This window comes from Gobius niger (genome assembly GCF_951799975.1).
Source record: "Gobius niger genome assembly, chromosome: 2".
Taxonomy (NCBI): domain Eukaryota; kingdom Metazoa; phylum Chordata; class Actinopteri; order Gobiiformes; family Gobiidae; genus Gobius; species Gobius niger.
The window spans coordinates 31,708,893-31,729,637 of record NC_136853.1 but is presented as its reverse complement, the minus strand read 5'-3'; the positions used below and the strand labels follow the sequence as shown (position 1 = coordinate 31,729,637).

At 39.7% G+C, this 20,745-nt stretch overlaps 1 protein-coding gene across 2 annotated transcripts in view; it reads right to left on the bottom strand.

The window, feature by feature from the left end:
- Positions 1-328: 328 nt before the first annotated feature.
- The window catches only part of gnai1 (guanine nucleotide binding protein (G protein), alpha inhibiting activity polypeptide 1), a 38,482-nt gene continuing 18,065 nt past the window's right edge, over positions 329-20,745 (bottom strand). The window contains exons 2-9 of one of the 2 annotated variants that reach the window (XM_079582380.1): positions 8,090-8,132; positions 7,668-7,809; positions 6,490-6,647; positions 4,461-4,589; positions 3,316-3,445; positions 2,589-2,742; positions 1,477-1,697; positions 329-1,368 (exon numbers count right to left, since the gene is read on the bottom strand). In XM_079582380.1, the coding sequence (XP_079438506.1) occupies positions 1,507-1,697; positions 2,589-2,742; positions 3,316-3,445; positions 4,461-4,589; positions 6,490-6,647; positions 7,668-7,809; positions 8,090-8,132 (947 nt within the window). In that variant the 3' untranslated portion in view covers positions 329-1,368; positions 1,477-1,506. The remainder of the gene's footprint in view (positions 1,369-1,476; positions 1,698-2,588; positions 2,743-3,315; positions 3,446-4,460; positions 4,590-6,489; positions 6,648-7,667; positions 7,810-8,089; positions 8,133-20,745) is intronic. The other variant, XM_079582381.1, reaches the window with a different exon arrangement.

Here is a 20,745-nt window from a genome sequence, read left to right as displayed (position 1 = left end):
CAAACACGTCCAATGTAAAGTCTGGACCCTGGACAGTCATGCAAGAGCTTTACATAATGGCATATGATGTAAAATAAACAACATTGGTTTTGTATCTGTGACGCAGGTAAGAAATTAAATTGAAATAGAAAAGGGGTTCAAGGAATTCTCTCCCAAAAATGTGTTTCTTGAAGCTGGCTAGCTCCCAACACATAGATTTGAGATACCATACAAACAATCCAAAGTTCAAAGGCATATGCACATTAGGCAAGCATGGGATGGCTGAATGACTTTAAAGCTAAAATAAAGCACCAGCATTCTAAAATGTAATAAAGACAACATTTAGGTAGTTTATAAATGGTTTTATTAGCAAAATAAGGGAGATGAGTCTACAAATATTCTCCATCTGTGGAGAACATACACATACATAGACAGTTGTGGCAGTTTACATGAAAAGGACATTGTTTTTCAATCATCTTGGCAAATTCGACTGATCTACAGACCAGGCCCTCTCTCCATGTTTTGTTATTATCACTGACAATGGAGAGATTTGTCAAGTTTTGCTTAAACAATGTCTGAACTACATTTACAACCATATTTTCAGTGGTGCATTAATTCTCTTTAAAATAAGCGAAAATATGCAATAAAATGTGCCTATTCCGATCCTTTAAAACACTTGTGTTCAAACCGGGGTAGTGCCTGTAACACTCGATTTTTCTAAGTAACAGAGAAGAACTGACACCACACCGTTAAAAAAAAAAAGCAAACCCCCGCGAAAGTAAGGGCTTTTTGTAACAACACATATCTCAGTATACAATTGGCTAGTCAGGCCTTTCATTGTCATGGCGGATTAAGACAGAAAGTAGTAGCTACATGTTGGTCACCCACGTACCTTTAGATCAGAGGGAAAAAAAGCTCCTCCCTCCCACAGCTCACTCGTGCGCACAGAAAATAGTAGGGACACCAACGTATGAAAACAGGACAGTTCAGCAGGCAAAAGAACAAGCACTGGGATGCAGTAAAGGCATGCCAAGGCACAAGTACCAAAAAACTGAATTAAAAACTTGTACTTTTCTCCCTTCAAAATAAAGGAAGAAAAGATGCATTTCCACCACAAAAGTACCTTTTCCAGAAACGGAAGGAAAAGTTCAACATTTTAAAATATTGACAGGACAAAAAAAAAATTAAAAAAAAGGTTGAAATCTGCATTGACGCTTTTACAATGAGAGACGTTTTACACAAATGGTTGAAGCGTTAGCTCAAGTGTCCCAAGACGAAAAACATAAATAAAGTTGTTGACAGTGAACTATAATACAGCACTGGTCCATGACTGATCCTGTGAGCTCCCCTCATCTTCTTCACCAAAAGGTGTGGAACAGGGCGGCTCCACTGAGGACAGAGAGACAGGGAAAGATGAGGCCCTTTCCTTCAAGACACATTTAAGGGAATCATTCATGGAGCACAACTTGTTATGTTTTATCAGATGGAGTAATTTACCTACGTGTTTGTTTTGTGCAGTTGCTGTCCTTAAAACAGGCCACAGTCTTTAAGGTTGTTCTTAATAATGACGTCAGTGACAGCATCAAAAACAAACTGCACATTCTTGGTGTCTGTGGCGCACGTGAAATGGGTGTAAATCTCCTTGGTGTCCTTTCTCTTGTTCAGATCCTCAAACTGGCACTGGATGTAGGCAGCCGCTTCCTCATATGTGTTGGAGCCTGGATAAGGAAATGAAGGAGAGGAAAAGATGTTAGATTTAATGCAAGTTTTTAACTTGGCTATAGTTTTTATCCTTAATTAATGGCAGATTCATGGACTTTTTATATGGCCAAAATCTATAATACAATATAAAAAAAGAAATATCACGATAACAATATATGACGATATAATTGACAATGGACAAATTACTTGAAAAACCCAGCCTTACGCCTCTGCTCAAACAGTTTACATTCATTTACTTTTTAAGCCCCTGTCCCTGTGTTCTACAGTCAGTGTTTATGCTGCTCTGATGGAGCTGAGCGTATGGCTTAGCCCTACTCTGATATATATATAAAAAAGTGAGCAAATTCCTTTGCCAATAGTACATATCATAGAATTCTCAAAACAAACCTTTCACACCAAGTGCCGCCCATAAAATATTTAATATTTAACTTTTCTGCGTGCAGTTTGCCTTGTTTCTGTGTAATGTGGTTTCCTCCAGGTGCTCTGGTTTTCCCTTCCACTAAAAACATTTACAATAGGGTCCCCTCTGGGACCTGAAGAGAAAGGGACTTTCAGAGGTTCTTTAATGGTTGAAAAAAATTTAATCAGGAAAATGTATCGGTTATACAAAAGGTCTAAAATAGACCAAAATAGAGTAAAATGATGTCTTAACTGGGTTAAACTGTGCATTAACTAGACAAACACCTAACTTAAATTATTAAAACATAATTAAATTATCTCTAATAGAAATGAATAAAGCCTAAAATTACAGATGACCCGGAGCACCACCCGAAGAAGCCCAACTACCACCAGTGGGACACACACCACAGTTTGAGAACCACTGCTCTGAACAGTTTAAACAAAAACAATGTACTGTGCGCCTATATTAAACTGCTACCAACACTTACCAGCGTATTCAGGGTAGCAGATGGTGAGTGGACTTTTCTTGATCTTCTCCTCGAAAAGGTCCTTTTTGTTGAGGAAGAGAATAATGGACGTGTCGGTGAACCACTTGTTGTTGCAGATGCTGTCGAACAGCTTCATACTTTCATGCATTCGGTTCTGTGACAGACATAAGAGAGGGATTATTATTACACCTAACTTGGATGTATATCTATATTATGAGTGAAATCCTCCTTGAAATATCTGGAGTTGTGGATGATCCCGAGTGGGATGTGGAAGTCAGCGGTAAATGAGCAAAAACACATCGGCAGTAGGTGAGTTTTGTGATTCATAACACTAATAACGCCCCTACTGCCCTTTGCTGATTGGTTTATTCTGCTTCCTGTTTGCTTGCGTAATGTCCGCTGTAGAAATCAAAGCTGATGCCGACTCTTACCAGACTCTATCTTGGGTACAGCGGTGTGTCTGGATTTTTCCAGGCAGTTAAAAATGTTATATCCAGTAAAAAAGTATACAACTGCTATGCAATGCACGTATAATTAAATAATGAGTCAAAAAAATAAAAAGAGAGATTGTGTACTGCTGCGTCAGGGGCCAGGCTGGCTCACTGTTGATCTGTTAACATTCAGGACAGAGACAAGCCTTGCCCACAATGTGTCCAAACAAAGACAGCCTTGCTGCAGTGGTGTGCTGGCCAGTCACTTGGGCCTGAGTCAGCGCTCAGTTACTCACCATTTCCTCGTCCTCCGCCAGAACCAGGTCGTAGTCACTCAGGGCAACACAAAAGATGATGGCAGTCACACCCTCAAAGCAGTGGATCCACTTCTTCCTCTCAGACCTTTGACCGCCAACATCAAACATCCTGCAGACAGCAAAGGAGAGGTGATGTTCACAAGAGAGTTCGTGATCAGATGTTTCTAGCAAATTTCTATTAGAAACCTATACATTAGCTGAAATAATAAAAAGTGCAAGAAAGAGTCATGGAACAACAATGCTCGCTGTTGGGCCACGACTGGGAAATAAATCTAACACACAGCAGTGTCCAAATGATTTTATGTGAGAGAGTTTTAACATTTTAAACTCTCTCATAAGTTAATTATTATGTAATGTGCCTGGTATCCCATGAATTCTTTATGACACAATGCTTAGTGCTACTCCACATGATGAGTGGCCAGACTAAAACCAACATCTGCATCAGCTGCACTATGAACTGATAAAAAGAACAGTGTAGCACTACGTTAATGCATTTGGAATATTACATCAGCAATACTCACATATTTCACCTCTGAAAATTTGGGGTAAAGGCAATGATAATAAGCAACAGAAATATGCAATACCGAAGTAACACAAATGGAAATCACACCAGGAGGAAACAAAACACCCCTCCAAAGCAGAACTGTAGCTTTTCTTTTTTCTTTTTTACTTAAACTTTGAAAGGGCAAATTGATACAAAAAAAATCAATACCAACCCAAATATGAGAAACAATATGGTGTTCCAAACAACATATTCTGTAGTTTTTTTTGGAGGAAATGCAAGCAAACTGAGCTTTAACACCACTCCAGTGAAAGAACTTTATGAAGCATGAGTGTACTCTTAATTTAAATCTTTGAAGCCCAGACTTTTTCATCTGTCGTTATAGTAGAGAAAACACAAGTACTCGATATGCTGTAGGAAGTAGGTACAGAGTGTGTAGTTAAGGTATATGGTGACATATTTAGGCCTGTACTCCTTCCTTCCTGTTTGTTCACTGTATCATTAATGGTGCCAATAAAACCTGAGCACCAGCAGCTGGATCTATACAAGAGCTCTGTTACATTTAGATTCTCAGATCATGGTGCATTTGCTCAGAACCAGGTGTTACTTTGGAAGTTCTCACTTGAAGTGCAGGTCCTTGAATGTGAAATGTGTCTCAACAATGCCTGTGGTTTTGACTCTGGTCCTCAGAACGTCCTGCTGTGTTGGAATGTAGGTGGCTTGGGATATCCTGTCCAAGTCGTTCAGGTAGCTGAAATAAGACAACAACAATAACAGAAATGTTTAGACATGTTGATAGTTGGCTAATTGCATTTTGTATTAGAACAACAAGCCACCATGAAATTAGAACTTCTAAAAATTCTCCCCAATGTTGTAGTGCAACGCATTCACATGGTTTAAGTTACAGCTGTACCAGGATCATTTCTTTTCAGTTATATATTATTTAATATAATATTACACCACGCAGCTGCGTTCTTCAATATTTGAAAGTGAGCCACTAGAGCCCAGACCATAAAAATATTTCCAAATTGTACTTAACTTTGGACACAACTGCACGGTGTTTAGTGCTGGTGTCTTAACGCTGAGACAGTAAGAAGTGTTATCATTAGTGTGTAGTTCAGGAGGAGTTCGAGGAGTTGTCTTTTTAGTGAGTTCAGAAAGTCAACAGATGGGGAAGTCCCTACATACAAGAGGAGCCATCTGCCACCCACTTCTTCATTTCACACAATACAAGCCACGGAGACCACCCATGGACAGATATAAAGCCTGAAATGGACCTGTCTGTCAACCCTAAAAAACACCAAGGTGCTGTTCTGTTGCAGCCTTTGTTGCTCTGCTTGAAGTAAAGATTTCTTAGTAATATAAAGATAGGAAAGGAAACTACATATGTAACTACGGTTCTATGAACAGTGATCTCTGTCACTCCTAATCCTTCCTGCAAGATTCTGTAGGAACAGAACCCTGGATGCATGGGACTATATAGCCTTCGGATTGGTCATCCAAGGGTCACAGGGTCATTCAGTGCTCTGGAGGTCATCAGGATTCATAGAACCGTTTCCCGTCTCGATATTACTATCAACAAACAAAATTGTCACAAAAAGTTGCGCACATCGCGCTAGAGCTGATAAACAGAGAAGAGTTTTGAACAACAACATGAGGTACGGCAATACAGAGGAAAGCTACACGGTATATGTTTAGGTCTATTGCTCCAGTAAGAAGTTTAACAAACTGGAATACACTTTTGTTTTTAAGTTATCATCGGACTCCTGCGGAAGTGTTTTCCTCATTGAACAGACATGAGATACAGAAGATAAATTAGCTTAGTGGCTTCACACTGTGCCTGCTTAGTTGAACACAACACGTGTGGACCCGTGTGTTACTGGTTTGAGGCCGGGGTGACAAGTAGGGCTGGATACCGTTGAGTTTTTAAAAAATATACTCCATCAAATGACATGCCTATCAGGCCACATTTCCATCGCCCCCCTGATGATTTCTCACGACACCCTAAGGTGCCGCTGCACCCTGTTGGGGCACTTTACTAAGCAACCTTTACTTACATTGACAACTCTTACTAAAAAGCACTGTTCAGATATGATTTATAATTTATATAATAACAAAAAATGTGTGAAGTCAGTATTGATGGTTTTCGCATCAAACTGTTCGTGACGACAGCAACTATGACGTCCAGCCCCCGGTCCTTCCTCCTAGTGTTTGAACTGAAAAATAGAGACGGCATGCTGGCTCAAAGGCATCAGTCTTGGTGAGCTTTCCAGTGTGTAACATCAGTATAATTGTATTAGAAATGCCTTTAAATTTAAATTGCCTTTAATATGCATTACGAGCAGTGATGCCCATATACTATTTCATTGAATACGTCTCTTACTGTGTAACCGTGCACTTGTCTCAGAGCAGGAGTACGTCAAAAAGGTGAAAAAGCTACAAGAACAGCAAGAGGTTCCTGGAATTGAAGCAACGAAAACACTGTCCTCCAGAATGTTAACCGTACTGCACCGACCCGGGTGGTAAGAACCAACAGAAAAGCATCTTTATTTGTCCTTCTGGACACCAGTATGAGTCTCCACGGTGAGCATGACTCAGGAGCAGGGAGAGAAGGCAAACGTTGGTTTTGTGTATAAGTGCGTGTAACTCACTATGCTGCAGAGTCGTTGAGCTGATATTCGCGAGAGCGACTAAAGCAGGCCTGGACCCCTCCGTCCTTCCACAGCCGTTTAATAACACCTGCTAGCTCTGCAGTCATGAAGCCCTCCTCTGCAGAGCCCGCCAGCACAAACAGCTGCCTCGCGTCATCCTGGAGGGAAGAGCAACTTGAGTCAATAATATCATTAAAGCAACCATGAAGGTGATTACACACACCTTAAAATTGAACAGCATCACACCTAAATTAAATTAAGGAACCCACACACAGAAACAAAAAAGATGCTTGTATCGTACAAGAAGTCATCTGTTTATTAAAACTGTGTGTGGGTTCCTTGATTGTAGGAGTCTGTCTAGTACTGTGAAGGATAATTTACATGGCTTATAAGAAGGCTGAGGCTAATATCTCACAAGAAAACCAGTGGTTGGAGCTGTGACCCCCATTATAACAGTTAATTGAGAACGTGACCCCACCCGGGTGACTCTGTGGGAAAAACGGGGAAATTAGCTGACAAATGGCTAAAATAAACTTAATCAAATTTAGAACAGATGATGACACTCTAGTAAAATAGCACATATGCTACAATAAAATAATAATAATACAAATATATATTTTTTTATCTACATGATCGGGCGAACCCCAGGTTGAGAACCACTGCAGAACATTATCTATATTTAAGTTGAGAGCGCTTATATTACAGCATCAACATCAAGGGTGCGTACACTAAATGTGTGGGGTGAAAATGTTAACGCAAAAACTACGGCAGAGCTCTTACAGTACGTCTCTTCTTCACATGCTCGGTGTTTGCATTTCGGCCCACTGTGCTCTCGCAATTGTTCTATAGGTTTTCACTGCTGATTGAACCGTATCCATGGTTACATATGCATCCCGACAAACCTGAATTAAAACTGACCCTGAAGCATCATCGGAGCCGCCGGGATGAAATGTAAAGGCGCTAAGCTAACCACCCATACAGCCGCTGGGTCCCTGAAAGGTCAAATACAAACTAATATCAACTTTTTTTTTAACATAAAAAGTTGCATAGTGCGCCTTTAACCTTCTTTTCTATTGATCGGATCAGTAGTTTGTGTGCTAAGACTCAACACAGACACTCCCAACCAAAAGAGAATGAGCTGTCAAGTTTTCAAGTGTTTTTTTTTTTATATCACTTACAGCCCTTCCAGCATCCCCGAAGTCGATCTTAAGGCGACCCATAGCTCTGATGATGGCAATGATAGATTGGATAGTATTGCTGTAGACCACAGCCTTGTACTGCTTACACTCCTCTTCTGAGTAGCCCGCTTCATGGATTATTCTACAAAGATAAATAACAGGCTTTAGAACATTAAAAGGACATTACACATTATTGTGTTATTGCATCTGTTACATCTTGCGCTCAGCTTCCTACTGTCCTACTTTGAAAAGACTAAGTGACAGCTTGTACAAGTTTCTCATCACAATAAATTACACATGCTGCTATACTCTGCTGGCATCATCATTTGTGCTGCAGAACATGATACTGTAAATTAATATCTACCATATATAAAAGATGTTTGTGTTTTGTTGTTGTGATGACGTAACCATTATATACTTACTTCATTTGTTTAACTATTGTGCTTTTTCCAGATTCACCAGCACCTGGGGAGAAAAAGTAAAGTATATGATTGATTTAACACTGAATAAACCATGTTGTTCACTTATCAATCAATCTAAATCAATTCAATCAGCCCAAATAATAAATAATTGATAATGCAGGTTTTATATTTAATTAAGCCACCTCATTGGCCAGGGTCACATCAGCTGATCATACGGATTACCACAGGCAATATTGTCAAAGGCCAAAAACACAGTGTCAGATGGTGATGGACTTGCCAAAAACAGCGAATTAGACTGTTGACCGTGCACTTGACCGATGAGGCAACACCATGATGAATCGAGCAGAGGGGGGAGGAGAGAGAGCATGAAGAGAATCAAGACAGTTGTCAACCCGACTTTGCCAATTTCACACGTCACAGCGCTATGGCAACAGCTCTCTTCATATCCAGGGCCTCTCAAGTCCAGTCACCTTAGGAGACGAGCCTTTGAGCATTTGTGAGCGACATGTTGGCTTTAAACAGGGTGTGCAATGCATTAAACATTGACAGCAGTAGCTAGGTTTTCATACCGACATCTGGGCCGCTACCAGTGAGATAATGGTCATAGCACATGATTCAAAAAGTGCTTTCAGATAGCACACTGACTAACTGACTTCAAGGAAAAGTAGGATTGATCAAAGGCTCCTCTGACTTATTTGGAAAAATACAATAATAGGGAATGTTGTTAAATGAACAGCAGGTTCAACATGAGGACTACTGTGTAAAAATAAGAAAGTAAGAGTCTGTTGACATGGGTTACATACGGATAGTTCTGCAACAGTCCCGACAACTTTTGGTCACCTGCTGAAGTCCAAAGGTAAAAATTCCACTCATTTTTTGCATTGACGTTTCATAAGATTAAAATATTAAGAGTTTAAAAGCATGACACAGGCTTATCAGCCAGTCCATGGACATAAAACACACTATTTTGGCAATACGGAACTTTTTATGTGAAAAAATAAACAACTTGGCATTTGTGCATAATTGACCTTTAAGTGACCCAATGGCTGTATTTGTGGTGAGCATGGCACGTTTATTTCGATTACGGTGGCCTTTACAATGGCCCAGGATCAGTTGTTTTGTAGGCTTTCTATGAGAGGGTCCGTCAGCAGTAAAAGCCTACCACACAATTGGTCCTGGAGTGTCATAGAGGCCAATGTAATGGAAAGTAAAGGCACCAAGCTAACCGCCCATACAGCCATTGGGTCACTGAAAGGTCAATCACGCACAAATATCAACTGAAAAAATAGCATAGCATAGCATTTTGCCGTATTTAGTGTTTTCTTGCCTGTTAAATATCCCTGCGATGGTCATGGTTGGTTATTAGCACATAAATGTGTAGCTGGCGTCTTGATTTGAAACTCTTCATATTTAAATTTTTTGAAAACTCAATGTGAAAAAAAGAATGTTATTTTCTACTTCCGGACACCAACATGTGACCAGAAATGGACAGAATTGTTGAGCTCTATTGGATAAGATTCACTTGAGGACACATTGTTTTAGTTACTTGTCACCACTCTGTGGAGTGCTACTGTGAGGTGGGGCTTTGTGGTCTTAGGGCAAACACAGTAGTGTGAAACCATTAGCAGGCTGCAGTGCATACAGACAGCACAAAGCTATACAGACAACTTCAGATAGCAATACAGAGGAGAGGAACATGGGACAGATTACCCTATGTAGAGACAAAGTAGGAACAGAGCTGGGAAACTTGCTTTTGGTTGATTCCTAAAGAAAAGAAAAGAAAAGAAAAGAAAATCCTTGAAATACAAAATTGTGCCATAATAAAGCTTTACAGTAAGTGTTTCTAAAGTACTTTGACTCTGATATGACTGGGGTGTGGCTCTATTCAAAGCCTTGAGGTCAGAGCAGCCCAAACACCATCTTCCTCTTGCTTGACTCACATGTGCAACCACTGGCCTGACCTACGTGCCTTAATGTCTTTATGCAGAGTCATGTTACAGACACGCACACCTTTGATACGCCCACCCCATAAAGCCTGCAGACCCCAAAACCTCTGCACCAGCTGTTTTCTGTTTCGAGTGGTTCAGCCTATTTTAGGAAACTCCAGGCTAACCCTCCCAATGCAAAGCAATGGTTTTCAGCTTTATCCACATAGAACAGAGCAGCCTCAATCTGCTAACCTCAAACACGTCCCACTTGGGGAACTTCCCCAGGTTCATTTGACGGCAGAGACACTGCTAACAGGGATGGTTGCATTTCCATTCCTTTTCCTTTTCCACAAGAGATTAGCTGTATGTTGCAGCTCTTTCTCTTAGGACGGTATTCATGTATCTGTGTCCAGCATGGAACAAGCCTATTCATTGTTCAATCAGATATGGAAAAGGTAAGATAAAGTGAGGTCACTTCTAATTGTCCTCAAAGAAATACAGTCACGGACGAGAGTGTTGGCACCTCTGAAATGTTTCTATTAAATCTCATTCAAATGTTGACGGATAGTCGGCGGTGAAACCGATGTACTGTGACCCTGTAGGACACCTTGAATTTCTTTAGCTAGCAGGGTGCATGCTAATGATAACAAAACTAATCAAGGTTGGGTCAGAAACTATGATAGAAATACCTAAAGAACCTAATACAATAAAATAACCACTGCTGAAGCCAAGTGCTTGTATTTTAGTTTGAGAAATAACTGATCTCACATATTTGTAATGATCAGATCACTTCATGTGACTTGTTTATATTAATGTAATATACACAAGGATAATTAGTGTAAGTCCAGTGATCCTTGTTTAATGTTCATCCATTTATCAAGAGATATAATTGATTTGTAACATCATGACAATAAAATATGACTATTGATCTTAAAATGGAGAAAAGAGTCAATTAAATGTTTCACTCAGAGAAAGCCACTTTTAGGAAAGTCTCTTGGTATCGGTTAATATCAAATATCGGCAGATGCTCAAATCCCAGTATCGGTATTGTAATCCAAACTCCAAACTGTCATCCGCTGCAACTTTCATCATTTTTTCCCTTCCATCCACGTCCACAGGGAAGTTAGCTTTAGCGCAATGGGTTGCAAACTCCTTAATTATGTTGCGCACTGTGGAGAAAGAAACATTAAGATCTCTGGAGATAGACTTGGAACCTTAATGCTGGTGATGTTTTTCCTTAACTTGGGTTCTCGAGTCCTCAGTTCTCTTCTCCTCTGTCTGTTCTCCATGCTTAGGCAGGCACAGACTCACAGTGCAAAGATAAGTTAACGTCTCTCCTTTTTATCTGATTACAGATGTGATTTCTTTTTTTTTAACATTGCCCATGCCTGTTACTTGGCACAGGTGAGTTTAAGCGACCATGCATCCTCAATTTTGAAAGGATGCAAAAGTTTTTCCCATTTTTAAAGATTTGTGTGAAATTATGTCAATTCAATGTTTCCTTTTTTTTTTATCAGGTATAGGTGCAGTAAAATCTTTCTTCTTTTATCAAGGTGAAATCCAGGTCTTAAAAATGTTACTTTTATGAGAAAGCCATATTGTTTTTTGCCCTACAGCTTATGTGATGATGGCGTGGCCTTACACATCTTTAGTATAATGTGCAGCTCACATGGATTACAAAGTAGACAAACAATAGCTGAACATAAACCCATATAAATTTACTTATTGCTTGGAACTGGATGCATGTTATACCACATTCGAGATAAAGCATTACAGAAACATGCAAATTAACAGAGGCTGTCACTGACATTCAGTTTCTATTACAGTTTTTTGGATTTGACGTCTTGCTCTACTCAATTTCTCCTTTCCTTCTCACTCCAAAAGAGAATTTCAACATGAGTCACTCAGGAGAGATTCGAGGAGGCTCAGAGCAGAGCTTCCCACCAAGGGAAATGACCACATTAAATCACACAGATTGATCTGCCAAACAGCGGTCGATCACTATAGCACTGCTTCCCGCACACACTCTCACACTGGCATGAATTAGACGATCCACAAAGTTGGGTGTAAAGAAATTTCCTCTTCTATATTTTGCAACAGAGCTACTTTGAATGAAGAGCTCAGTAGTAAAATCACAGTTGTGGGCCCAAGTGTGACCATAAACGGTTACCTTTCCTTTGAATGACAAATGTTCTTTGTTATGATGTCACCACCAAACAACAGTACGCTCAAGATCAAACACGTGACTGCCTATTCTTTACTTTATTTATGAAAAACAGATTAACCTCTTAACCCATCATATTTTATCTAGGTCGGCATCACCCAGATCTAAAAGCCGGAAAGCAACGGTAACACAATAAAAAAGCGACAAAAGAGTGATGAAAAAGCAACATAAACAAGCGATTAAAAAAAAGAGACAAAAACACAACAGAAACGCTTCAAAAATGTGATAAAAACACAGTGACAACAGGACAAAAAAGGTTACAATCAGCTTTTCAGGTCTTAGCTTTCAAATGAGGCGTTACACTGGCCAAGCTCTCCAATCGAGAGGCTTTTAAATTTGGGTAAAACTGGAGAAAATGTGCTCAGTCAAGGCGGGGGTTACGAAATCAGTTGAAGAGAAGCATTTTTCAGCTTTACATTTATAGAACATATACACAATAAATTAATTCTTAAAGAAAGTAGATGATCAGCATTATATTCCACCAGGCTGTAAAACATAATGCTGATGAAAATGCATTATATTTTGACACGATAATCATTGCAGACCCTTTTACGTGATCAAAATATGTGAACTTGTTGGCACAAATGATTGATTCGACTAGAGCCATTAGTCCATCATGACACAACTGGTGCTGTTTTTTTTTGTTTTGTTTCTGTGGTAAAGGAAACAAACCTAATAATACAGTTGTGGAGCTTTCTGGTGAGCACAGGAAAGAAAAACCACTAAACAAGAGGCTGGAACCGCACTTTCTAATCGTCCAACCTGAAATGGCATCTTTTCAGCCATGTTGTTTTCCGGTAGGATAAACTAAACTTGGAGCCCTGACAGTGCGTGTGGTTAGCTGCAGCACACAGCTCTTTCATATTTAATGCTTCAGTCATTAGCTGGGTGCTCGTTTTACCGGCTATCTCGGCCTTTCTCCTGGCGTCAGTCTGCTGTCACTTCAGGCCGTAACCTGAAGAGCCTCCCTGCGTGTTACCTGCGTGTTACCCCGACTACTGAGCTGAGCGGGTCCAACAAAACACAAATGGCAGGAAATGGTGCCGTAACAGTCAATGTGTGCAAGGGGCAATTGCACAAAAGGGAACAACGGGGTGAAAATTTCACCAAATGCATAAAGTACAAACAACACTGGGAAAGGAGTGACACACTTTTTTTTTTTTCTCTCTCTCTTTGCCAACAGCAGCATAGCAGAAACTTGACCTAACTTGTTCGCTTTTAATCAGCAGGCTCACTCTGGCCTCCAAGCACCTGAAGAATGCAGCCCGTCTTTCACATGGAAATATGTCTGCTTGTTCAAACAAATTACCAGGCCATAGGTGTCTCTGTTTTTAAAAAATATCAGAAAAAGTCTAAAAGGGGGGGAAAAATAAAAGATTTTTAATATCATACATATTCAAATAAAGAAGAGATTAAAGCAGGGCCGGTCAATCTGTGGTATGTGTACCACTTTTTAGGTGGTATTCAGGGTAATATGCAATTTTCAAACTTTATTGATTTTAATCACAGATCCTCGTATTATGTTAGAAAGGCATTTACAGTAAGTGTGTTGGTCTGGTTTAGATATGGTTCACACCCAGTTTAGACATAGTTTAGTACGATCTATTTTAGATCCACTTTAGACACACTGACGATGGTACTTGGAAGGTCAAATATTTTATGCAGTGGTACTTGGTGTACAAAGTTTGCGACCCACAGGATTAGCAGGTTTGAAAGAGTCTGTACAGGGAAACAGACTGAACTAAGTAGTAGATTATCCCCCCCATGCTGGGATATGGGATACCCTCAAGTCCAAGTAGACTGAGGTCCATGTTTTTAAACTTCTTTTACAAATAACATGGTTAGATGTGTCCTGGTAACCCACATAACATATGTGTGTGTGTGTGTGTGTGTGTGTGCATGTCAACATTTCTCAAAGCTAGCCCACTCATAGGTTGGTGGAAAATTTTTGCACCTATGGTCTCTATTTACAATCACAACAGCCTCCTCAACACATGTGTTTATGTGTTTACACATGGCCAGGTTTGAGGATGCAAACATTTACTGTTGTGCATACAAAGAGAGCCTAGAAATAGAAACAATCAGCTGCAAATCATATGTCAACTAGTATGGCATTCTTCCATTTTGAAGTGCTTGAGTGTAAACGACAATACATGTAGTTCACACATGTCAACAAAGCACTTGGACCTTGATCTTTGCTATATGCAACATGTAGTATTGATTGTGTATTTTGAGCAATGGCATACAGATGTGTAATACATCACCCATACATTTACTGTTCACAGGTACATACACTAGTATCACAATGTGAAACTGGATTACTAGTTAGTGCTTAAGTTACGCAATGTTAGCGTTATTTAAAGAAATGAAATAATACACCTTTTCATTTAAATTCTCATCAATAAACTGAAAAAGCAAATCTCCTATTGATTCGCAAACCTGAGTAAGAGATTAGCCTGCTCTGAATAAAGTTTTCATTCACTTTGACTTGGGCCCCTAATGAGCCACGGGTCTACTTTCAGTGCATTACACAGGGCTGAGAGAGGAAATGCCATTGTTAAAAGGATTTAGTCGATACCGATGGTTTACTGACTGCTAAATGGCTGAAATGCTGCTGAATGGCTGCAGGCTAAACTCGTGTCTGTGCACAAACTAAATCAAACACATCATATTCCTGTATGTTTGTATGTTCACATCTGAGAAACGGGAGTGTGTCAATCAGGCTCTGTAGATGTGAAACTCTGTCATAGTTCATGACGAAACCGAGCAGCTCCCAGGCCACCACTGCATGTCGAAATGAGCTGGTGCAGAGTGCTTCAACCGCCGTCAAGCCCGCCTCATTACCATCGAGCAGGTCAAGCCAGCCTCATTTCGCAGCTTCGGGTGTGCTTGTTTCACTCACGTTCACAGCCTCATCGGGATCAGGCTGGTGTATGTGCTGCAATGACAACGTCACTCCAATAGGTGGCGGTGTTAGCATACTTTTTAGGATCAGTGCACAACTGCGGGTGATGTGCATGGAAAGAACTTTCAAACACACACAAATATGCGAGAAGCAACATACGCGAACAGTTTCCAGGAGAATCAGGAAAAAAATGAAATTAAGTTGAATATTATGTACTGTTACTGAACAACTAAAGTAATTCAAGTAGAAGTTTGTTCTTTATTTATGTTTTCATTTTATTTAATGAAGGAAGCAAATAAAACAAATTAGGTATAGTGTAGGGACTGCAGTGGACATCTTAGAAAATAAATAAATAAAAAGGGGGCATGGGGCATGTTATAAATGGTATAAATAGCATTTAAATATTACAAAGACAAATAAGTAAAAGGGCAATTACTCTTTAAGATTGTCCATAAAATAAGCCAGTGTCTTGGCATTTTGGGTGTTAATCAATAATAAAGATTCATAAAATAGTTTCAGTTAAGTTTTCTTTTGAAAACAAAAAACACATTTATGTATGTAATGTTTGCTTTACAAAATTACATTGTTAATGCCAAATTCATTACTCAAGTAGAAGTATACTGCACCATATGAGAAAGCTGCAAGAAGTAGTTCAAAAGTCACTCAATTACTGTTGCTGCGTAAATGTAATTGAATGCTAACCGCATCTGCTTGTACCCCAAAAGTGTGAAACACATTCATACACTTACATAAGATCTAGAGGCACACTGTAACATCATTAGCAGATCTGTATGTGTGTCACACAGAGTAGACCCATTGAAAGCAATGTAGATTCATTGTGTGGTGTACATGTAGCCTATAATAACATTGTACAGGTACACAAATTGAGCTAATTTCATGAATTGTTATGTCATCATTTGTTTTCACTATGCAAGAAGTACATGATATTGTGTGTAAAACAAACAACTGGTCCTTCTCTGTCACCCTGACACACAGCTCTTAGTCAAGTAAACCTTTGTTTTATGGAATGAATATAAAAATCCTCTGTTTAAATATTTTTGTTTTACAGAGCTTCTTCATCACCTTCCAATGGATGTTGTTTACATGACATGCACCATGGCCCGTCATATGAAGTGCTGGGAATAAATAACATTGTCCTGAAGAACACTGTGTCACATAGGTGCAGAGTAAAACTGTGCTGGCTGTGCTAACAGTGTGGACCAAACACGGAAAACATGGATGCATCTCAGTGTCATACAGCTAAAATCTTGATCAAACATTGTCAAGCATTGTCAGAGGCAATGGTTTTATTAAATGGATCATCAAGATGTGCATATGAAAACCTGTTGTATTGAATTAATACTCTTCACTATTAATGTATGTAAATAATAGTTTGATATTTAATTATGGATTTTGTTAGACTTGTTATGTTGTCATATCTATTTTGCACTTTCAGGAAATATATGACATAAAGACACTTCTGTCCACCATGTTGATGTGATGGAACTGTAGTTCAGGAATTAAGGGGCTGCTTCTTTCTAGCCACTTCCTCTTGGTGATTGCTGTCATTAAGTGTCTGTCACACAAAATAAAGCTACCTTAAATCTTGGGAAATATTTAATATATATGTACACATCATAACAGTCATCCATATCAGATTATAATATTTCATACAGCGGGCCATTTGAAGTATCAGTCGCTCATTATCAATTTCATTGATATCCAACTTTGTAATCACACACCAGAACTAACCACAATTATTTGTAAGATGGTGAAGAAACTTACAAACATTTGCTCCATCTTTGAATATCAATGGGCATAGACCGTTGCTTTAATGGCGACAATGTTGATTCATGGCACTGGGCAGAATCCCTGCTTAGTGTGAAGAACAATTATTATGTGAAATTAATTACACATTGCAATATTTGTGGTATTTCCTATGTACAATCTAAATTGGAGCACATTGATTTCACATAGGGGAACACTGCTGACTGGCATTGGTAATTTACTCATCCTTATTTAATTGTCCCTGATAATTGGCAACTTAGGTCCGAGATTGAGGTTTGACCCCGAAAGAAAACCGATATATCAGCCTACTCAAGTAGAAGTAAAAAGCACTATGAAAAACTCCACCTCAGTTGAGACACTACAGGCTGCATGGTTAGCGTTTGTGTTCACAGCAGGTCCAGGGTTCAATTTACATCTGGACCAGGCCTTTCTGTGTGGAGTTTGCTTGTTCTTCCCGTGTCATAGGTTTTCTCCGGGTACTCCGGTTTCCCCTACCACTAAAAACATGTAGCCTACAATAGGTGAATCCTCTAGCCAGGTATTTGTGACCATCAGCCTGGCTTCACATCTCATCTCAAGATGGGTCCCTGGGCGCAGCTCTGCTGTTGTCCACTGCTCCTCAAGTCCCAGTGGCATTGATGGATGCAAATGCGAAGGACAAATTTCCCTATGGGGACCATAAACTTTACTATTTTCCTTTTGTGTTTTCTTTGCATTGTCAGGTTTTGGCCAAGTTTGGTCTTTTAAAGAGGGGGTATAATGCTTTTTTCAATCACATAGCACCAGTCTATATCACACTACAATGATGACAGACCTTCTGTTGGTCTGTAAATGCAGTAAATTAGAATAACTGTCTTGTATAAAATTACTCTCTCAAAATGGCTGTAGCGAATGTCTTGAAATAGGCCTCTGTCTCTTTAAGAACCTCTGAGCCTTTCAGAGTTTTTACAGATTACTCAAAAATACGTGAATGTGCCAAGGCAACACTTCAGGCATGGTTTTAATGAGGGAATGACAGAATAACATGATGTAAAGCTTGAAAAAGTCAATTTTGCATAATATAAAAGTGTAAAATTTGTCTACATTTCAAACCTTTCCCCATTCACCTGCAGTCTTGCCTTATATTAAGAGATGCCTTTGATGATTAATCAGGGGATAATCAACATCAGCTGAGTGAGCTGAGATGATTTAAGGCCACCTCTAATTTAGGTAGTCCTCTTATCATCAGTCAGTCAGTGCAGCTGGTGGTGTTCTACTGGGAGGTGATTGTATGTGCATGTGAAACAGCATTTGTTGTATAAAAAAGAAATAAAGTTAGGAAGATGACGAAAAGGAAGGCCTACAGTGTTCAAGGGTAAGTAAACACAACACAAACACTGTGAATATTCTACTCATTTTACTCTACTATTTGACACAAATAAATACAACAAATGAATAATTATCAATACAGTGAGAATGCTAGACATAATTTTATATATCTAATAATTAGTGTTTGATGTTACAAGTTACCTAGTAGGTGTGTTGTGTAGTTTGTAGAGTTAATGTATGCCAGTTGCAAGCAAAATCCAGGTGAGTATGTCGTTAATTGTTTGTTCTGAACCTAAATAGTATAGTGAATGCAATAATTTCCTTTTATTTAGGAATACTTATGGGGAGAAAAAATTGGTGTGAAGAGGCAAATGACTTAAAGCAGAGGTTTATTGAAGAACAAAAACTTGCCCCTGGCCTCTTCATCATGACAATTGTATCAAGTGTTTGTTTTTTGTAAGTAGAAAAGCTTTAATTGTGGCAAGATGATGAACTCCAGGACAAATTGGGGAAAACATGTTTTTTTCCCCATATGAAGTATTCAAAGTATTTGTGCACACAGGGCTTTAAGTTTGTCTTGACTCTCATCATAGATGCATAGGCTTAGACATGGACTATGGGGCTAAAAAAGACTTAAAGAGGGGGGTATTATGCTTTTTTTTCCATCACACAGCACCAGTCTATATCACACTACAATGATGACAAACCTTCTGCTGGTCTGTAAATGCAGTAAATTAGAATAACTGCCTTGTATAAAATGTGTCTCTCAAAATGGCTGTAGTGAATGTCTTCAAATAGGCCTCTGTCTCTTTAAGAACCTCTGAGCCTTTCAGACACGCCCCCTCCACACGCTGTCTGTGGCATCAGTGGGGAGGGGGTTCTGCTGAGGAGCAGTGGTTGGTTACTCGGCTGGTGACCAAAGCTCGGAGGCGTCTCCAGGAGGTGGGGGCGTTCCTAGGAGGACTCAGGCAAACCTATCCCTAAAATGGCCGCCATCAGAGTTTTTACAGATTACTCAAAAATACGTGAATGTGCCAAGGCAACACTTCAGCCATGTTTTTAACGAGGGAGTGACAGAATAACATGATGGAAAGTTTGAAAAAGTCGATTTTGCATAGTAACTATTTTAGATATTTCAAATATTAAACATTTATTGCCATCTGGCAAGGCAGGCAGCTGCCTGGGGCCCCCAAGCCAGGAGGGCTTATATAGAGCTAGGCTTGGAGGTAGCCTAGACTTTGATAGAGCTTTGATAACACACTTCGGAGAACCACTTGTAAAAATGAAGCCACTAAAAAGCATTGATTGTGTCCCTTTCTTGTCTCATAATAGAGTCCATCATTTCCGGTTGCCTGGGGTGAGTAACCCTTTATTCCAGAAAGGTTGGTGCTCACATCAACCCTGCAGGAATGAACATCTCAACTATTTGTTGCTGTTGCAGAACAAAATGTTGCGGCTCGAAGATGACGACATACAGGCTCAACTCAAATGCCTTATGGAGAATGTCACCTTACAAAAGAATCTCCAAGAAGATGGGTTTTGGGGTGTCTTGGCCTGCAAATTGGGAATTCCCAACAACCCACAACATCGCTACAGATTGAAGCAAAGATTTGCCTCATTCATGGTACACATGTTGCATTCTGTAGAATGATCATGCATGTGATTTTCCTTCTGACATGTAACGTGAACTGTTGGCTTCTGTATTGTATACATTTTACAAAATAGCAACAGCTATTCCTCATACAGCATACTCTCTAATTTCTTCTATTCCTCATCAAAATGGTCTGTCATAGCAGAGACGATACTCAAGCCGAACAACACTGATCAGGCCGATCACCACCGTATGTTAACGTTCTGATGCTAACATATGGTGGTGTTAGAATAAGAACTGCTATACATACTGTAGCACAAATACACACTTAACACTGTAAACATGGGATTACGGTAAAGTCAAACCATCACTACCTCGTGCATTTGCCTTGTAATTACAGGAATGTGACCAGGGACAAGATGGTGCCAGTGTAGCAGTAAGTTTTCCATAATTACTATATTTGATGGAATGCCATTACATTCATAAGATTGCTCATCAATATGGTCTGTCACAGCAGGAGTACGGCGACAGTGGTCAGGCCGAGGCTGGCCAGGAGGCAGCCAACACTACCGTATGTTAACATAAGAACTGCCATACATACTGTAGCACAAATACACACTTAACACTGTAAACATGGGATTACGGTCAGTCAAACCATCACTACCCCGTGCATTTGCCTTGTAATTTCAGGAATGTGACCAGGGACAAGATGGTGCCAGTGAAACAGTAAGTTTTCCATAATTACTATATTTGATGGAATGCCCTTACATTCATAAGATTGCTCATCAATATGATCTGTCATAGCAGGAGTACGGCGACAGTGATCAGGCCGAGGCTGGCCAGGAGGCAGCCAACACTACCGTATGTTAACATAAGAACTGCCATACATACTGTAGCACAAATACACACTTA